This window comes from Colossoma macropomum, unplaced genomic scaffold (genome assembly GCF_904425465.1).
Source record: "Colossoma macropomum unplaced genomic scaffold, Colossoma_macropomum, whole genome shotgun sequence".
In the NCBI taxonomy this organism is placed as follows: Eukaryota; Metazoa; Chordata; class Actinopteri; order Characiformes; family Serrasalmidae; genus Colossoma; species Colossoma macropomum.
In genome coordinates, this window is record NW_023494784.1 from 6,398,592 (window position 1) to 6,422,487 (window position 23,896).

General features: G+C 40.8%; 1 protein-coding gene across 1 annotated transcript; it reads right to left on the minus strand.

The window, feature by feature from the left end:
- Positions 1-7,666: 7,666 nt before the first annotated feature.
- Positions 7,667-22,783, minus strand: LOC118809647 (protein lifeguard 3). The gene is made up of 12 exons (XM_036573134.1): positions 22,705-22,783; positions 18,907-19,166; positions 17,139-17,209; positions 15,554-15,618; positions 15,397-15,450; positions 15,206-15,256; positions 15,069-15,108; positions 14,882-14,919; positions 12,471-12,558; positions 10,668-10,763; positions 10,023-10,076; positions 7,667-8,210 (listed from the first exon to the last, which is right to left on the minus strand). The coding sequence occupies exons 2-12, from the start codon at positions 19,154-19,156 to the stop codon at positions 8,061-8,063; spliced, it is 957 nt and encodes a 318-aa protein (XP_036429027.1). The 5' UTR covers positions 19,157-19,166; positions 22,705-22,783; the 3' UTR covers positions 7,667-8,060.
- Between the last annotated feature and the right edge of the window lie 1,113 nt (positions 22,784-23,896).

Genomic DNA, 23,896 nt, shown 5'->3' on the forward strand with positions numbered 1-23,896 from the left:
CACAAATGTGGAGCTGTTTTTCTTCACCTGTGCAGCGTCATCTGGGGTCTAATTTCTGAAGTACTTCAATTTTATACTGAATGTATAAAAGTTCTCAGTGTTTGATTTAGAGATTTATATAAATGAGTGTACGCTTGAATATACACACTCGACTCAGCGCTCAATGACGTGCGACAGATATTTATATATCACAATCATTACAGAACTGAGAGCACATAAATGAGCTTTTCAGCTCAGTAACTGCTTAAACAGAGGGAAATTAATATCGCAGCGTGTTCTGTATTACAAAACCTGGTGCAGCTTATATTTGAGCGTAGATGTGCTAACAGCGTTCTTGGGAAGACTGTAGCTCAATTCAATACTGAGAAATAGATAATCACCAATTAATTAAGCAAATAAATAAAGCATTGGCTTTGTTGTTTGTAGTAGGTCAGCCCCGATATTTGCCTGTACTGTTTTTGAATTAAAGAAAAGTTTAAATCAAGTTTTATTTGTTTGATTTTGCATGTTGTTATGAACTTTTGTTATAGCAATGAAAGTAGTGGCTTTCAGTCAGTGTCTGCAGCACGCTGGCAGTTCCAGTATGCTATTATGAAAATGTTCTTTAGCAAAGAAAAAAAGGTTCTATATCCCCATCTGGCAGGCATTACAGGAACCTCCACTCCCTCCCTCAAGAGCTTCTTCCCTGAGGCTGTGACCCTGCTGAACTCCACACCGCCACTTTAACTGCATCACTGCACTCACTGCACTGTTACTGTACTTTATGTCTAAGTATTTACTGCACATATTTGAGTTTTACTCTGCATACTTATCTATTTACATATGCTGCTCTGACAGTACAAACTACCTACATTTGCATTCTCTCCACTCACTCTGTGTATATGTATATTATATATACTGTATATATTACATTATTATACACCGATCAGGCATAACATTATGACCACCTCCTTGTTTCTACGCTCATTGTCCATTTTATCAGCTCCACTTACTATATAGGTGCACTTTGTAGTTCTACAGTTACAGACTGTAGTCCATCTGTTTCTCTGATACTTTGTTTGCCCCCTTTTACCCTGTTCTTCAGTGGTCAGGACCCCCACGGACCCCCCCAGAGCAGATACTATTTGGGTGGTGGATCATTCTCAGCACTGCAGTAACACTGACGTGGTGGTGGTGTGTTAGTGTGTGTTGTGCTGGTACGAGTGGATCAGACACAGCAGTGCTGCTGGAGTTTTTAAACACTGTGTCCACTCACTGTCCACTCTATTAGACACTCCTACCTTGTCAGTCCACCTTGTAGATGTAAAGTCAGAGATGATAGCTCATCTGCTGCTGCACAGTTTGTGTTGGTCATCCTCTAGACCTTCATCAGTGGTCACAGGACGCTGCCCACAGGACGCTGTTGGCTGGATATTTTTGGTTGGTGGACTATTCTCAGTCCAGCAGTGACACTGATGTGTTTAAAAACTCCAGCAGCACTGCTGTGTCTGATCCACTCAGACCAGCGCAACACACACTAACACACCACCACCACGTCAGTGTTACTGCAGTGCTGAGAATGATCCACCACCCAAATAGTATCTGCTCTGGGGGGGTCCGTGGGGGTCCTGACCACTGAAGAACAGGGTAAAAGGGGGCAAACAAAGTATCAGAGAAACAGATGGACTACAGTCTGTAACTGTAGAACTACAAAGTGCACCTATATAGTAAGTGGAGCTGATTTCAGAGTTAAATCGGTGATCAGGCTCTAACATTTAACCTCAAGGCAACTAACAGGTCGTTTGCCAACAAACATAAATTAGGAGCTTTAACGCTGAACTTTCTAACGAGAAGTGAAAGGAACCAGTCCTGCTCTCTTTCCTGCCCTGAACCTGCTGACACGTCCACATGTCTCAGATTTCTAGGCGCCTCTGCTGAGGAGCTGAGCTCGTGCAGCGTAACTGAATCACAGTTTTCGAGATGGGTGTCAAACCCAAAGCCTGGAGGGCCGAAGCTCTGTGTGTAATTTTGGATTTTCCCTTTGACGCACATGAACAGCTTGATAATTAGCTAATGAGCTGGGTGTGGAGTCACAGGTTTCCTCCTGCTGAAACCTGTACAGTTTAAACTCCTGTAGGCCACTTTCCATTCGTTTCAGGCTCCTGTGGTTCTGGTTCTGCAAGGCTGAAAGGTCACTGCGGCTTTAATTGAGGGTCCAGTGTGTATTTTTGACACCAACCAGAGGCTTCATATAATGTTTAAAGCAAAATATCATGAAAAGCTGAAGTTTCTTCACTGTTAGTAAATAACAGGGGGCGTTGCTCTGTCATTAGTTCAGCAGCTGTTTACACAGGTTCAGCTAAACTGCTCGCTTCAGGGGTTTAAAATGGGAATTAATATCACTGCTCTGTCAGAACAAGCATGAGTCTGCCTGATCCACTGCTAAACTGCAGGTAAACTGGCTGTACTATAAAGCAGGGACTCAAACTGGGCCTCATTTTTCTTCTATCCTGGAGGTTCTGTCCTAGGTTGGAGCAAAACTGTGGACATCTGGGAGGCCCTGAGGACCGGTTTGAGGACCACTACTATAAAGTTACACCATGATTAGCCCAACTAAAACAGTCACCGCCTAATAATGAGATTTGACTATCTAAAAAGGTTCACATTACCAGGCTAAAGTGGCACAAATCAGATTTTTTGTCCTAATGTGACTCAAATCTGATGTTTTTGGAGCTGTGTGGACACACAAATCTGATCTTTTCAAATCCGACCTGAGCCACTTTACCTGCGTTCACCTTACAAGCCTCATTGCTCAAATCTGATCTCTCTGACAGGATGGTTCACACTCGTTTAGGTAAGAGATTCAAATCTGTCATTAATGTGACGAACCGGCGTCCTGAAATGACCCTCATGAGCTCATCCTACTCGGTAACGTCACGTGAATGAATCACGTGCATCATCAGCACAAACTAACGAGCAGAACGAGCTTCGCTGAGAAGATCATTAACTCTGATCAGCTCTCAGCTTCACTATTAGAGCGAGACGAAGGAGAAAAAGGTGAGATGAGCTGCTTTTCCACTGTTTACAGGCTTTAACTTCAGTGCTGTTGCCATGGTAACGCTGAATGATGGCGCAGTGGAAAAAAAGCACATGAATTCCGATCTGAACGTCACATTAAGGTCACATGGCCACGAATCGGATAAGTATCCCACAGACCATATATAATAGTGGCTCAGGTCAGATTTGAAAAGATCAGATTTATGAGTTCACACAGCTCTGATAACATCAGATCTGAGTCACATTAGGGCAAAAAATCGGATTTGTGCCACTTCAACCTGGTAATGTGAACGTAGCCTAAAATTAAGAAAAATCTCTCTCTCCCTGACGGGTCTGTGAAATACACTATGTTAACAGAACTTTATTATTATTATTATTATTATTATTATGATTATACTCATGGAGCGAAGGTCTCTTCCATCACATGCTTATTTATGTTCCTAGATGAAAGCTTCCAAAAAACGACCAATCTGCATTTTGCTGACCTCCAAAATGGAAAGGCCAGTGCAGCGTGTCCAGATGATGTTGCTGCCTGGAAATCAAGGCTACAGTTCAGTTCATTCCTGCTCTTGCTGGATTAGGCAACCCGCTGACCAAGCAGGCAGCTGCGGAGAGCTTTCGGTTCTGAATGGACAAAGTCACAAACTCAGAGTGGTGCATAACAGAAGGTCCCAGAAGCCCAGTTTGGTTTCTGCTCTAACACACCGGACGGATGGCCAGAAGTGGCCGGGGGGGGGGGGCAGTGCCACCCTACCTTGAAGTTCCTTGTTGTAGGTTAAATTATACAGCGCTGTCTGGCTTTCTAATCATTAGACTCGTGTATAATCTGTGCATTCTAAATTAATAACCTACAAGGTCTTTCTATATAAATGTTTTTCTTAAAGTTAACGTTGCGCACTGAAAAAGTGTGGCGTTTAATTTACTTGATCTAAATACATCATTTCTTCCTAAATTACCAAAATACATTGTATCATTGTGTTGTTAACATTGGTGCTTCCTTCCTTCCACCCAATGATTGCTGGGATAGGCTCTAGAACCCTCCGCGTCCCAGAGGAAAACCGGCTTAGAAGATGAAGCAATATTTTGTTCATGTGGAAATGATGGACAATGATGGAAGTTGTGTACAAAGAAAAACCAACGCATCGTCACGTCTTATGTCATTTTAATACAGTAACGCTATTTTATTTTTTCCAAGCAGTGTGTCACCCCAATCAAATCTCTGGGTCTAATCTGGTCACCCTACTCTAAAAGTTCCAGATATACCCCGTAACACACTAACTAAGCCAGTACTCAGCTGCTGGGCTGAATCAGTAGTGTTTGAGCAGGGCAAATTATAATGTGCCTTCTATTAAAAACAGGCAAAACTGATATAAAACACATAGGAAAATACCCAGAAATGAAATCTCTCTACTTTTAACTCATATTTATCTTTTCATCTTGTATTCAGTAATTGTGCATGTGCACAGTAATAGAGTTACCTGAAGTTTCTTGAGATGTTTTAAACCAAAGTCCTTTGTTAGCCCTGATTTATATGTACACTTCAACAAACAGTCGTACATCAGAACAGCGAATAGGCTTATTCAGTAATTAGGCTAGTAAATTAGGGAGTTAGGCTGGTGAAGACCATGCCAATTAGAACAAGTCTCTTACGATTCTGGGGTGTTTTGAATGTCTGTTAGTTAGAGCTGGCCTAGGCAGCATAAAACTCTGTGTGGGAAGTGAATGTACACCACTGCTAGCTTGATGCTAACTTAACATCAAAATTCCCATAGAAGCTCCAGCAGAAATGAGCTTTGTCTTAGCGATGGTACTCAGGGTATTTATAGAGTAAACATTTCTGTATTATATGGTTCTATAATGATTTGCATGGCTGGGACAAGTTCATTAAAAGAGTTTCTTAATTTCTAAAAGGGACGTTAAAAATAGGGATGCATCGATATCGATACTGGCGTCGGGTATCGACCCAACACTGCACTCATTTACTCGTACTTGACCTCATAAAAGTTTAGTGATACCAACATCCGACACCAGCTGATAGCGTATGACATAAGCTGGGTGTGCACTGCCACGCTAATGAACACATGACATTTTAAACTTGCCCCCTTGGCAGATTCCCACCAGGCACACACTGTGTGATTTTAGCCCAACAAAACTAAGCTAACAAATCAGGCTCACAAATTCCTACCAAAGTCCATAAATGCCCACTTTACTCTGTTTGACTGAAGAGAACTGTGAAGTAGCCTGTGAACTATGAATGTTAATATAGTGTTTTTTAAACTGTCTTTGTTAACCAGGCTGTAGAGAGACTGTTCTGTCCTACTGTATATTTCGGTGAACATAGCTAAGTATAGTTAAGCTGCTGTAGCTCAGTTTCTTAGCGTGTTTGTTCAGTACTCTGTATACAGTGTGTTATTTTAAGTATGTAAGTTATCCTTTATTAATCCCACAAAGGGGAAATTCACCTCCGCATTTAACCCATCCATGCAGTGAAATACCCACATACACACTAGTGAACACACTTGCCCAGAGCAGTGGGCAGCCCTATCCACAGCGCCCAGGGAGCAGTTGGGGGTTAGGCGACCTTCTGGTCACAAGGCTGTGTTTCACATAACAGGTCAATCAGATGGTGCGTTTTTGTACAGTGCGAGTATATAAATTGTAGCTTTAGAAGACGGTTAACTGCAGCTCAACCGGCCAAGATTGTCTGGCTTTAGAAGACGGTCAACTACAGCTCAACCGGCCAAGATTGTCTGGCTTTAGAAGACGGTTAACTGCAGCTCAACCAGCCAAGATTGTCTGGCTTTAGAAGACGGTTAACTGCAGCTCAACCAGCCAAGATTGTCTGGCTTTAGAAAACATTCAACTACAGCTCAACCAGCCACGATTGTCTGGCTTTAGAAGACGGTCAACTACAGCTCAACCAGCCAAGATTGTCTGGCTTTAGAAAACATTCAACTACAGCTCAACCAGCCAAGATTGTCTGGCTTTAGAAGACGGTCAACTACAGCTCAACCGGCCAAGATTGTCTGGCTTTAGAAGACGGTCAACTACAGCTCAACCAGCCAAGATTGTCTGGCTTTAGAAGACGGTCAACTACAGCTCAACCGGCCAAGATTGTCTGGCTTTAGAAGACGGTCAACTACAGCTCAACCGGCCAAGATTGTCTGGCTTTAGAAGACGGTCAACTACAGCTCAACCGGCCAAGATTATCTGGCTTTAGAAGACGGTCAACTACAGCTCAACTGGCAAAGATTGTCTGGCTTTAGAAGATGGTCAACTACATCTTAACTGGCCAAGATTGTCTGGCTTTAGAAGACGGTCAACTACAGCTCAACCGGCCAAGATTGTCTGGCTTTAGGAAACATTCAACTACAGCTCAACCAGCCACGATTGTCTGGCTTTAGACGACAGTCAACTACAGCTCAACCGGCCAAGATTGTCTGGCTTTAGAAGACGGTCAACTACAGCTCAACCGGCCAAGATTGTCTGGCTTTAGAAGACGGTCAACTACAGCTCAACTGGCAAAGATTGTCTGGCTTTAGAAGACGGTCAACTACATCTTAACTGGCCAAAATTGTCTGGCTTTAGAAGACGGTCAACTACAGCTCAACCGGCCAAGATTGTCTGGCTTTAGAAAACATTCAACTACAGCTCAACCAGCCACGATTGTCTGGCTTTAGACGACAGTCAACTACAGCTCAACCGGCCAAGATTGTCTGGCTTTAGAAGACGGTCAACTACAGCTCAACCGGCCAAGATTGTCTGGCTTTAGAAGACGGTCAACTACAGCTCAGCCGGCCAAGATTATCTGGCTTTAGAAGACGGTCAACTACAGCTCAACCAGCCAAGATTGTCTGGCTTTAGAAGACGGTCAACTACAGCTCAACCGGCCAAGATTGTCTGGCTTTAGAAGACGGTCAACTACAGCTCAACTGGCAAAGATTGTCTGGCTTTAGAAGATGGTCAACTACAGCTCAACCGGCCAAGATTGTCTGGCTTTAGAAGTCGTTCAACTTCAGCTCAACCGGCCAAGACTTCAACTCAAATCAAAAGACTTCAACAAAATGTAAAACTCCACAAGTGAGCTTGTTTGTTTGATTCCTGCTGTCGCAAAAGAGACAGATGAAGATCAAAACTATGAAATGTACTTTACTAACAGCTGTACAGAAGAACTTTTCTGACATGGAACAAAACTCTCTTCTCCACTGCAGCACTACTCCATCCAAGTTAGCTAATGTGGCATATTTAGCTAATGCATTTTTTAAAATTTAAAATCAACTAGATTTTACTGATTTAACTGTTACAGTACATTTCACTCATTTACACTAACAAATACTTCATTCTAAGTAGGTTAGTCAGTATGATGAGTACTAAAAAATATGTACTCGGTCTGAAAAAATCATATCAGTGCATCCCTAAAAATACTTAAAAAGCATTTGATACCTTTGATAAAAGATTTGATGCCCTGATGACACATATTTTAAGCTGTCTCTCACAAAAAAGCATTGCTATAAAACAGTAGATTGTTTCATTATTAATATAATCTACAGTGAGAGCCCTATATGTGTTATTACAGATGTGTTATCACAGATAATAATACAAGAGGCAAAGCACTGCTGTTTTGGATATATTTAGTCTTATATTATGAAAATAAAATTAAGTAAATACAAACTTGACACAAACAACAGAGAACACAGTGTAGCATGTCATCATAAATCAACAGATTAAATAAATAGATTTTCTGCATTTCAAATTAATTCTACATTAATCAACTTTAACAAATGTTAAATGAGTAGCCTCCTCTATGTGCTCACTGAAACACGGCTGATATAACAGGGCTTCAAAAACGCAAATGAAAGCGTTTGTGATTTATAATTTTAAAGTGCAGAAGCAGATTTGATATACAGTCAACACAACACACTGTGATCCATCACCGCACAGAGAGCAGCGCCGTGAAGGTGTTCTGAGTGTTGAAACTGCAGGGGATTAAATATGTGTTTGCACACGCAGCCCTACCCCGGTGTTCACTCTGAGGAGCTGCCGGTGATCTGCAGCAGGAAGATGAAGATCTGTACGATGTCTACGTAGAGAGAAAGAGCTGCGAAGACGTACTCCTCCGGGCTGATGGTGTGAGCGCGGTTCCCTATCAGCACCTGAGTGTGATACGCCAGAAACTACACAAGACAGAAGCACAGAAGTTCAGTTCAGACCCAAACTAGCAGCCAACGACTGCATGAAGACTCTAGTGGTGAGCAAGTACAGTAAGGCTTTGTTCACACAGCAGGTAAAAGTGGCCCAAATCCGATCTTTTTCTTCATATGTGACACAGATGTGTGTCTGTGTGTCAGTGTGAACAGATAAACACACTGAATCTGACATTTTCAATTCTGATTTGAGACGCTTTCCTATGTGGTACTGAAATCCGATACGTATCCGATCTGCAGCAATGTGACTCGGTCTGAGCAGCCAGATCAGAATTCATGACTTTTGCGTCAATCCAGCTCCACATTCATCATAATTTTGCACTGCTGAGACTCATAAACATTTAGGCTGATGTTTCTGTACCAAATAATCAGAAGAGACTCATCCAAAACCCTCCGTGTTCAAAGAGATTTTGAAAGAAATGTCCGAACGCGGCCGCAGGAGAACGAGGCTGCAGCGTCAAAGAACAGTTAAAAGTCTGAAAGCAACGTTTAAAGAATCCGAGGACGCGAACCAAAGAAGTGACCACGCCCTTTTTACGCCGAGCTCCAACACGTTCTGGGTGACGAGCCCAGCTGTCAGTCAGTGAAGCTTCATGATGGCTCCTGTGATGCTGGTGAAGATGAAGCTGATCCTCCGGGAGCGACTGGCGTTCGTTGGCGGTTATGATTGTTTACCTCTGGATGAGCCGTGAAGCAGCGTGACGCTCTGTTCTTTTGCTCATGTGGGTCAGTTTAGGAGCTGATCTGTTCAGACTGATGTCACATACAATGAATAACAATTAAAACAAAGGAAAATAAACAGAAAACTAGAAAATAAATCAAAATAAAGCAATTTTCAACAGATCATATTTAAAGGATATTGTGACCAGCCAAACAACGAAATCGGATTTGGGACACTTTTACCTGCTACATGAACGTAGCCTAAGTTTGTTGTTGAGTACTCGGACGAAAAAAAGAATAAGTAATTGAACAATCACTCAAAAATCATGAAGTCTAGAACATGAGTGAAATGTATCCTGTGCTCTATTCACAGCACCAGTTTACTAAAGGAAACAGCTGGACGGTTATCTAACTTAATGCTTTTAACTTAAAAGCATTAGGTTAGATTTTAAAAACAGCAACTTTGTTATTTGTGCATTTCATATCTTATAATTTTATATTATTTATATATCCAGATCCAATGCAAATCCCATAGTAGTGCAGACTTCTACTCTGGATGTTAAAGAGCACAGGGCTGGGTTTTTTGGGGGGGCGTACCCTTGTTAGTGGCAGATTTCACCATAATTTAGCACCAAAAGTAACAAGTTTTCCTATACTCTAGTTATCAGACCACTTTGGCCCCTTGTGACTAACTGCTTTCAGAGCAGTTTAACTATTATATTTCTAAACTATGCGTAATAAATATTACATATTATATATCATAGCTAAACTATTACCAGTGGTATCAGAATCAGCAAATTTCAAACAACACTCGACCCTAGAGCTAACTTCCCTTCACAGAACGTTCTTTCTGTCTTCACAGAAATCAAAGTATTGCCACACTTGACTCCGCTGGACATGCACATGGCTATTCTACAGCCTAACATAACAATCTTTTGTGAAAATGTAGCACAACAGTACAGGAACAGTTTTACCTTAAGATCTAGGTGAGGTACAGATGGGGATTTTTATGCGGTCTAAAATAGCACAGTTTGCGATTACTTGTCAGAGAGGTGTTTATGTAATGAGTACTCGGTCAGTAGATTACTCGGGCCAATTCCTAGAAGATTCTGGTAAACTCACCAGGGTGTAGACTATCGCTCCGATCGCAGCGTACAGCATGTGAAGCCAAGGAACCTGAGAGGTTAAAGAAAGGTGGTTTTATTAACTGGACAAGCAAAAAAAGTGCTGCAGTGTGTTCAGAGCAGACAGCTCATATATATATATATATATATATATATATATATATATATGCAAATCATATATACACTACCTGTCCACTTTATTAGAAACATCTTTATTAGAAACACCACTCACTAGCCACTTTATGAGATCCCCCCACTTTATAGGTCCACTATTTTAGTGTACAGTTACAGTCTGTAGTCCATCTGTTGCTGCCCAGTTTGTCAGCCCACCCTATTAGGCTGCTGTGGTCTAGATAATACTTGGGCAGTATCCATTCTCAGCACCGCAGTAACACTGACATGGTAGCGTGTGTGGAGTTGGTAGGAGGGTATCAGCAGCTCTGTGGTCAGAAACTGACCACTGATGAAGGACTAGAGGATGACTAACGTAAACTGTGCATCAACAGACGTACAGATCTAGATGTAGATCATCTGTACGCCAGCAAGGTGGAGCTACAAGAGTGAGGAGTTTCTGATAAAGTGGCCAGGGAGTGTACACCAGTGTCCTCAGACTGGAAGTGCGCCAATGATCAGTAACACTTACATACTGAAAGGAGAGCACGATGGTTGTAATGATGCCTGTAACCAAGACAACGACTCCCATAACACACAACAGACCGGTGCAGGAGGTGAAGTCCACCTGGCCAAAAACACAACGAGTCATCCAGTCAAAAACCCTGTTACTCATATTAAAGCAGAAGTGCAGTTTTGGGAACATTTCAGCCTACAATATGTCCAAAAGTATCCGGACAGTCCTTCTAAGTAATGAATTCAGTTAGGTTAAGGTTTATCCATTGCTGATAAAGGTGTTTAGTTGCTGGAGAAGTCAAACAAGAGCATAAGGTAAACCTACAGGAGCTTTTATGAATCCCGTTCTAAATCTATAGGCATTAATATGGAGTTGGTCCCCCTTTGCAGCTCTAACAGCTTCCACTCCTCTTGGAAGCTTCTACAAGATCTTGGAGAGAGTCTGTGGGAATTTCTGTCCATTCATCCAGAAGAGCATTTGTGAGGTCAGACACTGATGTTGGATGAGAGGGCCTGGCTCACAATCTCTGTTCTAGTTCATCCCAAAGGTGTTTGACGGGGTTGAGGTCAGGGCTCTGTGAGGGCCAGTCAAGTTCTTCCACACCAAACTCACCCAGCCATGACTTCATGGAGCTGCTCTGTGCACTGGGGCTCAGTCATGCTGGAACAGAACAGGTTCTTCCCCAAACTGTTCCCACAAAGTTGGAAGTGTACAATTGTCCAAAATGTCTTGTTCTGCTGAAGCATTAAGATTCCCTTCACTGGAGCTAAGGGTTCTAGATCAACCCCTGAAAAACAGCCCCATATCATCATCCCTCCTTCACCAAACTCTACAGCTGGCACAGTGCAGTCAGGCAGGTAACGTTCTCCTGGCATTCTCCAAACCCAGACTCGTCCATCAGACTGACAGATAGAGAAGCTGATTGGTCACTCCACAGAATACGTTTCCTCTGCTCCAGAGTCCAGTGGCGGCGCTTTACTCCACTCCATCTGTTTGGCATTGTGCTTGGTGATGTAAGGCCTGCATGCAGTTGCTCAGCCATGGAAACCCTGCCTGGTGCAGTTTCTGTGCTGATGTTGATCCAGAGGAGGTTTGAACTCTGCAGTTATTGATCAGCAGAGCGTTGGTGTTTTTTATGCTCTATGCTCCTCAGCACTCGGCGACCTGCTCTGTAACTTTACATGGTCTGACTCTTCGTGGCTGAGTTGCTGTGGTTCCTAAACACTTCCACTTTTCAATAATATCACTCACAGTTGATCGTGGAAAATCCAGGAGAGGAGATTTCGCAAACTGACTCATTGCAGCGGTGGTATCCTATTACAGCACCACACTCGAATTCACTGAGCTCTTGAAAACAAACCATTCTTTCACAAATGTGTGTAAAGGCAGGCTGCATGGCTAGCTGCTTGATTTTATACAGCTGGGGCAGTAAGACCGAATGAAACACCTGAATTCAATGATTTAGGAGGTGTGTCCCAATACTTTTGTCCACATAGTGTATCTAAGTGAAGTGATATAAATGTTATAACAGACACAATTGCCAAGTTAACTGTTTCAGGGAGGAGCAAAGTGTTGTACTTGTACTACAGTCCTCCTGACATTGTTCAGACACCACTACTGGAACAGTTTCTGTTATTAATCAGGGGGTTGTGATGGGAAAGGCATGAGACATTTACCAGTTGGGCATGAATGTTTTAAGAGGGACAGGCGGTCATTGTAAGCTGAGACAAAGGGGTCATTCGATACGGCCAACAAAGGCGCGTTTCAGAGCCACCCAGTCGATCAAAGCTCCAAAGCCTACAGTACTGCAGTTTTTACCTTTGTCTGAAAACAGAAGACCGTCACAGCGACACAAACTATCGCTGTTATCCCCAGGGCCAGGAACACTGCTTTGGTGTCAAAAAAACTGCAACGAGAACATCAACTATATTATTATATTACATTATTATACACCGATCAGGCATAACATTCTGACCACCTCCTTGTTTCTACGCTCATTGTCCATTTTATCAGCTCCACTTACTATATAGGGGCACTTTGTAGTTCTACAGTTACAGACTGTAGTCCATCTGTTTCTCTGATACTTTGTTAGCCCCCTTTTACCCTGTTCTTCAGTGGTCAGGACCCCCATGGACCCTCACAGGGCAGGTACTATTTGGGTGGTGGATCATTCTCAGCACTGCAGTAACACTGACGTGGTGGTGGTGTGTTAGTGTGTGTTGCGCTGGTGTGAGTGGATCAGACACAGCAGTGCTGCTGGAGTTTTTAAACACCTCAGTGTCACTGCTGGACTGAGAATAGTCCACCAACCAAAAATATCCAGCCAACAGCGTCCTGTGACCACTGATGAAGGACTAGAGGATGACCAACACAAACTGTGCAGCAGCAGATGAGCTATCGTCTCTGACTTTACATCTACAAGGTGGACCGACAAGGTAGGAGTGTCTAATAGAGTGGACAGTGAGTGGATACAGTGTTTAAAAACTCCAGCAGCACTGCTGTGTCTGATCCACTCAGACCAGCACAACACACACTAACACACCACCACCACGTCAGTGTTACTGCACTGCTGAGAACGATCCACCACCCAAATAGTACCTGCTCTGTGAGGGTCCATGGGGGTCCTGACCACTGAAGAACAGGGTAAAAGGGGGCTAACAAAGTATCAGAGAAACAGATGGACTACAGTCTGTAACTGTAGAACTACAAAGTGCACCTATATAGTAAGTGGAGCTGATAAAATGGACAATGAGTGTAGAAACAAGGAGGTGGTCAGAATGTTATGCCTGATCGGTGTATTATTAAATGCACATTTTTCTATTCTTTGACTGTTCAAAACCCCAATATAAGTTGTTTCTATTTACAGTAACCATACAGAACAGACCGGATTGTTGTCATTTTAGGAATAAAACCTTCGACCCTTATTATGAGCTCAGATACTTGAGCTTTCAGTTCCATTGTTGAAACAGAAGCAACAACATAAGTTAGAGGCTTTGAATGAATGAAAGCCCTTGACAGTGGCCTACACATCATATTAACAGTGAGTAGGGGTGGGACGATATGGCAAAAATCTAATATCACAATATTTTCACGATACACAATATGTCACTATTTTTTTTTTATCTAGTTAAATGGGACTAATTTTGCTCTCTTTAAAAAAAAATGTGGCTGGTCAGTGTCCTATAAGTACTGACGATGTCCACAATATGTTCAAAAAACATATATTGTATAGTAAACATGATCATGATGATTTATTTGGGTCATTCTACAGAAACGTCCACTTTTCTAGCTCTCCATAGGAGTCACTGGTGTTACCGATCCTCATTGGTGTTACACATAAGAAAGGAAACACCAGAGACGTTTCTAATGAACAATGCATTTTACTAAACGGCTGCTACGGAGCATCAAACCACATGTTGTCAATCATGGAATATCCACCAAAATATGTAATTTAATCCGTTTGTATTCTATTTTTTCACAGTTACCCCAGAATAAAGTCGGTCACACCAGTGACTTCAGCTAAAAGCTTCATATGAAATCATGAGCTAAATGAGAAAATCTCTGATAACTGAAAGACACAGTGGACTCACCATGTGCTTTTCTTCACAGATCCTCAGAAGACAGGTAAAAGGAAGTTGTGATGTCATCAGCGTAACTTTTATTTCAAAATATTTTTTTTTTTTTGTTATGTGGTAACACCAGTGATACGACTCCTGGGGACAACAACTCTCATTATATATTTTATAATATTTATTTATTTTCTTTATGTCATTTAATTCATATATTTCATAGTCATGTATAGATTATTGCAGTTAAAATTGTAGAAAAAAACTTTTTTTTGCCTCAAAATATGGCCTCAGCCTTTACACATGACTATGGGGATGAGCTTTTCTGTGGTGTTTGGAATTCTACGTAATTTTTTAAAACCAATATTGCTAAATTGATGGCTCAAGAAGGTGTAACTGTTAAAATAACTTTTATTTTAAAATATTGCTAAATTGTTTTTCAAGTGTAATATATACATAAACACTAGGAACACAAAAATGGACGTTTCTGTAGAATGACCCATACATACTTATATATATGTATATATATATATATATACTTATATATATGTATATATATATATATATATATATATATATATATATATATATATATATATATATATATACAGTTGTAATACTACCCAGCCCGAAAAAGTGAGCCGTGGTGTGTATGTGACTAACCTTGCTATTGTTCCTGTCATGTAGGACATGGCAAGAGTCTGTGAAAGAAACATGAATGTAGCTGTGTTCATTTAAAAACATACATTCTGGTTTATCAAAGAAAACAGGAACAGTGCAGTCAGTCCCATCAAAAACTTGAAATCCTACACAAAAATAATCTTCTAATACTTTGAATTCTCACACTTACGAAAACTAAGAGAAGAACCAAATTCCAAGGATATCGTCTCCTGTAAATAAAGGCAAATATTAATCAACGCTGGATAAAATAACCTGAATTGGCCTGAGTGGCTGTGATGTAGTGACGCATATGAGGGTCAAACTCACCGTGGCTTCTCACAGCACACCAGCACAAGGTATACAACAAAGTACACAGCACTGTGAAAAGGATGAATCATTTATCACAGTCAGTTTCCTCACAATCTGTTCCAGTACAGTATTTTTATTATTATAAATGCGATTAAATATTGCACTGTATTAATACACTGTAATCAAATTAATAAAGGACAAAAACTCACAATGATGCCCAGTAAATGCCAGGATTCTGGATTACAAACAGACGTACGGGATCACTGCAGGATGGGACAGTAACAAACACACACACACAAAGGCTATTTCATGTGTGTAACACAAAAAAGCCTGCTTTAATTTAAATAGCTGTTTATTGATACTCACACGAATGTGAACACAGCTACAATTGAGGTTGTGAGCAAAAGCTGTGCTGCCAAAATAAGGTAGACCTGCAACACACAACATGAAAAACAGGTGAAATCTATATAACTTCTAAAACAAATATATATATATATATATATATATAATGATCTATATTCAATTTTACAGCATCTAAAAGTCACCCATTCATACAGACAGAGTTTGGGAGCATGAAAATAATTAATACTTTTAATACTTTTAAGTATTTCATACTTTTAAACTACTTTCAAGTACACACTTAAAAATGATGGTTCTTTAGTAAAGAAAATGGTTCTATATAGAACCTGAACACTCAAAGAACCCTTTACATGACTAAAGCGTTCTTTGAACAGAGAAAGGGTTCTAATGAGGAACGTGTTGTATATGTTTCTATATAAGGATTCTATATAGTACCAAAAAGTGTTCTTCTATTGTTATGAAGTGAGGCTTGTTACAATAGAAGAACCCTTTTTGGTGCTATATAGAACCCTTTTCGAAAAGGTTCTATACAGAACCATCTAGAGCACATTCTCCATCAATCTGAAGAACTCTTTCACGATGCAACGAACCCTTTAATCATGGAAAGGGTTGTTTGAGTGTTCATAGCTCTATATAGAACCATTTTCTTTACTAAAGAACCCTTGAAGAACCATCTTTTTTAAGTGTGTAGATTTACTAAAAAAGTAACATACATAGAATGTATTTGGAATACACCTTGATGAGGCACATTTGAGACATGACATTAATAATTGATCATCACATTGATTTATCAGTCTACTCAGGCTTTAGCAGAGCTCAGTAACACTGAGATTAATAACCGATCACATTGATTTATCAGTCTACTCAGGCTTTAGCAGAGCTCAGTAACACTGAGATTAATAACTGATCACATTGATTTATCAGTCTACTCAGGCTTTAGCAGAGCTCAGTAACACAGATTAATAATTGATCATCACATTGATTTATCAGTCTACTCAGGCTTTAGCAGAGCTCAGTAACGCTGAGATTAATAACTGATCACATTGATTTATCAGTCTATTCAGGCTTTAGCAGAGCTCAGTAACACTGAGATTAATAACTGATCACATTGATTTATCAGTCTACTCAGGCTTTAGCAGAGCTCAGTAACGCTGAGATTAATAACTGATCACATTGATTTATCAGTCTACTCAGGCTTTAGCAGAGCTCAGTAACACTGAAATTCATAATAAGAGTCCCTCTTTAGAGTCTGTTTAACAAGCATGTTTGTGCTGATTTTAAAATGGTTAATAATAAACAAGCATTGATGGTGTTTCTTTTAAAGACTGTATGTTGTATAAATTTAGGTGTGTAAGTTCTAAAAGTTACTAAAAATTAAAAAAGTAAATGTATTCTAAAAACTGCCTTTACCAAATGTAACATGGACTGAATGCAGTCTGTATTTAATTTGAATACATATCACCAATACTTGTATTCCTTTACATCCCAACCCTGTGTGTACAGTTAACGTTCTCAGTACCAGTCAATGCTTGTCAAACTGCGCATGCAGACCTCCTTTTGAAGAGTCACAGCAGTTCAAAGTTCATCTCACCTTTCTGATGAACGCATGCCGGACGCTCAAGCTTTCCCATAATCCACTTGCTGCGAAGCCTTCAGAGTCTCCTGCAACAACAAACATTGTTTGACTGTCTGCTCTGTCAGCTCTCTAAGTCCGTCTAAGAACGAGCAGCGACAGAAACTGCTTTGTCTGCCTTCTAAAGATGTTTTATTCTCTCCTGTAAATCTGACGCCGCTGTTTCTCAGAGCGTCGGCCGAGTAGCCGTGCAGGCTCCGCCGCCTTGCATCTGCACAGAAGCCAAACTGTTTCATTTACAGCTTTCAATAAGGCAAAAGCTCATAATGTAGAAACATCAAGTGTCTGTTAAGAGTGTCTAAACACGTCGTTCTCTCCATCTCTGTAGAGAGTGCAGACTTTCCTCCTGGCTTAGTGCCTCTCTGCTGTATTCCAGAATTCCCTTTGAGTATGAAAACAGGGCTGAGTTTGGAACAGATTACGCCTGGATGCTCTCTGAGTAGATTTTGAAAGAGTTTTGAATATAATTAATGTAGGTTTTTAATAGGGATGCACTGATGTTTTTGGCCGATGCCCGTATCTGATCTTATTTTTCATGTGCATATCTGCTGATGATACATAAAGATTTATAAAATGTACAAACTGAGGCTACATCTACTTGGATTAGCGTGGTGGACAAATATAAAACGTTTCAACAGGGTCACAAATGCAGAAAAAAACGAATAAAATGCACACATTTTAATGCAGTGACTCTTCGTTGGCTAAACATTGGGCTCTACTGGAGTTTAGTAAATACATCATCAAATATCAGTTTGAAATAACTGTCAAATCTAAATACCTGTCCGATGCCTCTAATTTATCTGCAGATATAAATGTGATCGTGATATGATTGTGTATCATTAGTTTTGACTGATCACTTTTACTGGGCAACACAATCTGGAAAACATCAGTGAGAGTTATAAGAAAAGGGCAAAAATGTACAATAATATAAGCCCACTCTGAGTGAGTTTACATGCACTCAATAATCCGATCATAATTGGATTTCCACAGTTATCTGATTATTCAAATGGTCATGTAAACCGCACACTTCGATTTCTTAGATCGGAGTAAGGTCTAGAAATCTGATAAAGAGGCTGGATTTTAGCTCAGTAATCAGATTTCTCAGTGCATGTAAACTCTTACTCTGATTTCTTTCGGATTTCTCAGTCTGAGCATGAGCGAAAACAGACGGCGGTACCGAGACGCAGCAAAACACTTTTGGAGTGACGATGAAACCAAATACATGCTTGACGAAATGAAGGATTTAAATATTCTTCGTCTTCTAGATGATACATGTTCATATTCAGATAAAGTGGTGCAATGATTTTTTAAAAAAAGCCACTCATGAAGTTTGAGTTTTACATTACGTTTACGTCGCGTCTTCTTCTGTGAGTTTATTGGCTGATTGCAAAGCAGAAATCTGATTACTGTCTGACTCATGTAAACCGAGAGTTTCCACATTATCTGATTACTCACATGCATGAAAATGCTTTGATCGGCTTACTGACAAAATCTGATTTTCTGCAGTTATCAGATTATTAAGTGCATGTAAACATCCAAAATCACACCAAATAAATGCTTGGTTTATGTTTACAGTGTATTCCACTCCAATGTAAATATTTCCCTTAGCCACATTTTTCTTAATAACACCAAATCGTACCAAAGTAAGCAAATTAAAATGGTGGAATTTAAGATTTTATATGGAATCACAATCGAATTGAACTGATTTACACCCTTCACAGCTTACCGGGGTTGGAGGAAGGCATCCCTGAAGGAGAGAAGGTTGGTATGACGGATGGCATCCCATGTGCTGGATATCCTGGTCCGTGCCACGTTCCGGCCGGAGGGTGCATCCCAGGCTGCCCTGATCCGGCGTAGACCCCTGGCTGTGGGGGGAAGCCGTACGCCGCGTATGGATAGCTACCCCCCTGCTGCTGAGGACCATACTGATGATGTGCGGACTCTTCATAACTCGGAGGAAGATCAAACTTAGACATCGTGACGTCCCTGTGAAAACAAACCATTGTGCAGTGGTCACCATCCCGATCTATAGGTCTACCTTCCGGCAGGTTTCACCTCCAGCCCAATCCAAACAAACCTCATTCAGCTAAACAAGCACTTCTGAAGACAATTAAGGACAAATAAAGGCAATCAAGGACGTCTGAGAGCATTAACTCAGTGGGGACCTGCTCAAAATCACCACACTGTGCAGGAATCTGGCCCTCCAGGAGCAGAGCTTCATAGACCTGTGATAATTAGATAATTAGATAATCTGGTGGGGTTGGTTAATGTTCCGCTCAAATCTGCGGGAAGGTTGATCTCGAGGAGAAGAACTGGAGCTGGTTTCTTTGATGGGCTGAGAACCAAATGTTTCTCTAATAACTGTAAAACAAAAAAGTACAGGGTGATTCAAAAAGATTCATCCGATTTCAAAGCGCCATGTTTTTACAACCGTGAGGCGCCAAGGAACCAATCACAATCCAACTGAAAGAGGGGGTCACAGAGTTTCTGACTGTCAGTGGAAGATGGCTCCCTTCAGTCTGAGAGAAGATGAGACCCCTGAGCAGAAAGTGTTCTGCGTTCTCCAATTCAATAAGAGAATCACTGTGCACCTTGATTTTCGTTGTCAGTGAAGCTCCAACAGCTCAGAGCGTTCGTCGTTGGTTCCACAACACTGGATGATCTCCGAAATCACACTGAAAGAGCCGTGAGTGCAGCGACACCCGACACGCTCAATCCAGTATGGGATGAGTTTGACTATGGTGTTGATGTCTGTACAGTTGGAGGAGGTTCATACTGAGACCTTGTACAATTACATAATAAACTTTATGCTCATTTAGACCATTTACAGTTCACTGCATTGATCTCTAATGATTTACAAGTGAAATGTATCATTTTGAAATCGGATGAATCATTTTGAATCACGTACTATAAACAACTAAAGGGTTTCATTCCAAAACACAGTAACCACCACACATTTTCATGATGTATGTTGTTGGGCTTTACACAAACAAAATATTTATGCTATATCATGCTTAATACTGCTTTTATTAGAGAAATATACATATTTTTTACAGTGCGTTATATGTCAGCTGTTATTCTTTTCAAATCTCTTCTTATTACAAATGAATACGCTGCATTATGGAATGAAACTCTTCAATTTCACAGGATGTTTTTACAGTCAATTTACAGTCAACATGAATCACAAATCATAACACTTTGTTCTCCTGCACTATGACGTATATCAGGGTGAAACTCAGTATCAGGGAGGGTCTGTGAGCCCAGCATTTTCTCTCCCCGACAGGTGAAACAGCATTGTCTTTCCCTGGCTGCTGGTGCATGGTGACGTAATCTGTTACAGGAACCCAAGAGTTCTGTCACACTGTGATGTGACACTGTTTCTCACCGTTACACAACTTTAAAAGCTGGTTTTTGTTAGTCTTCCTATTATCATCATAAATCATGCACTGAAAATCATGAAATGGTGTAATGAAAACTCATTAGTAGCAAAATAATTAACTAACCTACTGAAGCTGATCGTACACTCTCAAAAAACGTCCTCGAAACCATGAGTTCTATATGGAACCATTTCATGCTTAAATTGTTCTTTGAATGGTGAAATGGTTCTTCAGATTAATGGAGAATGCGTTGTATACGGTTCTATATAGCACCAAAAAGGGTTGTTCTAGTGTTACAAGCTTGAAATCATAAGAAAAGCAGAACCATTTTCGGTGCAGAACCATTTTCAAAAAGCTTCTATATACAATCATATAGAACACGCTCTCCATCAATCTGAAGAACAGTTCCATAATGCAAAGAACCATTTAGGATGAAGTGGTTCTATACAGAACTTATGGTTCTAAAGAGAACCATTCCATTTATCCTTTACTTAAGAACCCTTAAAGAACCATCTTTTTAAAGAGTGTAGCAAATATAGCCTGTTGCTTTAGGCAGATCATTAAAATATAAACTATCTAGATATCTTTAAAATTGTGTTAGTGTGTGTTGTGCTGGTCTGAGTGGATCAGACACAGCAGTGCTGCTGGAGTTTTTAAACACCTCAGTGTCGCTGCTGGACTGAGAATAGTCCACCAACCAAAAATATCCAGCCAACGGCGTCCTATGAGCAGCGTCCTGTGACCACTGATGAAGGACTAGAGGATGACCAACACAAACTGGGCAGCAGCAGATGAGCTATCGTCTCTGACTTTACATCTACAAGGTGGACTGACAAGGTAGGAGTGTCTAATAGAGTGGACAGTGAGTGGACACTGAGGTGTTTAAAAACTCCAGCAGCACTGCTATGTCTGATCCACTCGCACCAGCGCAACACACACTAACACACCACCACCATGTCAGTGTTACTGCAATGCTCAGCCAAACATCGGCATATTTTGTAAAAGCAGGTCCCGTCTGACTTTAACTCGAGCTCTAACTTAATCACATCAGCTACACAAATGTTTCCATAATGAAAAGTAAGATGGGTTTGAACTCTTAGTTCTAAGATGAGCTGAATCAGCCAGCCTTTGTTGCTGGCTAAGTTCAGAAGTGAGTGTGAGAGAAAACTCAGCTGTACTTGTTGGTTTGTTGGATAAATCAGCAGTTTTGTGGGTGTTTATCCTCACTGTGGCCTTCAGTGTAGGAGCGGCAGACAGAAGCACTAACCACATTAGCATCTCTATGCATAATTCATGTGTGCTTAATTCACATCTTTGTGGCTCACCGTCCAGCTACTAATGCCTTAAAGGGAAATTCCACCAATTTTTCCAATTTTCTCCATAATTCAGTGTGTGAGATGTAAACAGAGAGATTCAGAGTGGTTTGGTGTGAAATGGTTCAGATCTCTTTACAGTGGTGGTGATAGGAACCAGGGGTCGCCATGGCTACAACACAAATATAGACATTTTATTTACTATCCAGAACCACCAGTGAACCTACACGAGTCTTCTGAGTTTATATGGAATTTTGATGATGGAAAATAGTGGAACATCTGAAATAATTTAGTTTTATTTGGGGACTATTTTGCCTCACAACACCCTGCATATGATGTATCCCTCCACCATGAATGGATTAAAATACATATTAAGCCAAAACTATCATAAAACAGTGTCTCAGTCATCAGGCAGAGAATTCATAACCATTTCATGTAGTAACTTTCTGTGAGGGAGCTTTTAGAGGTGGACGTCTGGTTCCTATCACCACCACTGTGAACAGTTCTGACTCTGTAAGTTTCTCTAGAACAGAGCGTTTCACACCAAACCACTCTGAATGACTGTGTTTACAGCTTAACCTTTTAAAAGAAATCCCCTTTAAACCTAAAAAAAGTGTCCATCTAATAAGACACTTGCACATAAAACTATATTTCCAATGGTGTTTAATGTAATTTAAAGGTATAACTTATTTTTCCATCTAGTATTGCTGTACAACTTTGCTAACGGACACAGCGACCATTTGAGCCGTTGGTTGACATGGAGACCAACCGTCCTGTTTAGGTTTCAGTGTTAGTCTATAAGTGTTTCTCTGGTGCTGAAGCTGTTTCACTCACCGCTGTGTCTCCGCTGTGCTCACCGGTCTGCCGGACCTCCACCCTGAACCCCTCTGTCTGTCTGCCCGCTGCCTCCACTGCTCTCTCTCTGCGGCGCTCTGTGGAATCTGAGGCTGGACGCACAGCCAGGCTGGAGAGGAGGAGGGACACAGTAAGGGACATTCTCACTAAACGGCCTCCAAACATGTCCATAAATATTTAATCATCACCACCACGCAGACAAACAGTGTTCATATAATTTAATAGCTCAGCTGGAGCTCTAAACAAGATAGCAAAGGCATTAATAGCAAATTATTAATAATTTCCTATTTTCCTAAAGACCATTTTTTTAAATTATATATATATAATTTTACATAAGAACCCTCTTAAAGAACCATCTTTTTAAAGAGTGTAGCAAATATAGCCTGTTGCTTTAGGCAGATCATTAAAATATAAACTATCTAGATATCTTTAAAACTGTGTTAGTGTGTGTTGTGCTGGTCTGAGTGGATCAGACTCAGCAGTGCTGCTGGAGTTTTTAAACACCTCAGTGTCGCTGCTGGACTGAGAATAGTCCACCAACCAAAAATATCCAGCAACACACACTAACACACCACCACCACATCAGTGTTACTGCAGTGCTGAGAATGACCCACCACCCAAATAGTACCTGCTCTGTGAGGGTCCATGGGGATCCTGAACAAGATAGCAAAGGCTAAATCATTAATAATTTCCTATTTCAAAGACCATTTTTTTAAAATTATAATTATAAATATATATATATATATATAATACGTTTGTATTACTTTTAAAGGACATCTCCACCACCAATGTTTCAAAATTTCTGCATAATTAAGTGTTTAAGCTGTAAACAGAGTCGTTCAGAGTGGTTCAGAGTGGTTTGGTGTGAAACGCTCTGTTCTAGAGAAACTTACCGAGTCAGAACTGTTCACAGTGGTGGTGATAGGAACCAGACGTCCACCTCTAAAAGCTCCCTCACAGAAAGTTACTCCATGAAATGGTTATAAATACACTGCCTGATGTCTAAGACGATAGTTTTGAGAAGACTTTGGCCTAAAAAACATATTTTTAAAATGCAGTCATGTCAGAGAGCAGGGCGGGAGTGGGACTGGTTTTCAGACTGGGTCCCACTCCAAATTTCCAAACACGCTAATGTCCCACAGTGTAATTACATCAGGCTATAGGCTGTTCC

What these genes read in the sequence shown, in the direction of transcription:
- LOC118809647 (XM_036573134.1), bottom strand. Translation starts at nt 19,156, where the DNA reads ATGTCTAAGTTTGATCTTCCTCCGAGTTATGAAGAGTCCGCACATCAT. An exon ending in GATGCCTTCCTCCAACCCCG is followed by an intron (nt 17,210 to 18,906) that starts GTAAGCTGTGAA and finishes TTGTTGTTGCAG; the next exon opens with GAGACTCTGAAGGCTTCGCA. An exon ending in GGCATGCGTTCATCAGAAAG is followed by an intron (nt 15,619 to 17,138) that starts GTGAGATGAACT and finishes TGTGTGTTGCAG; the next exon opens with GTCTACCTTATTTTGGCAGC.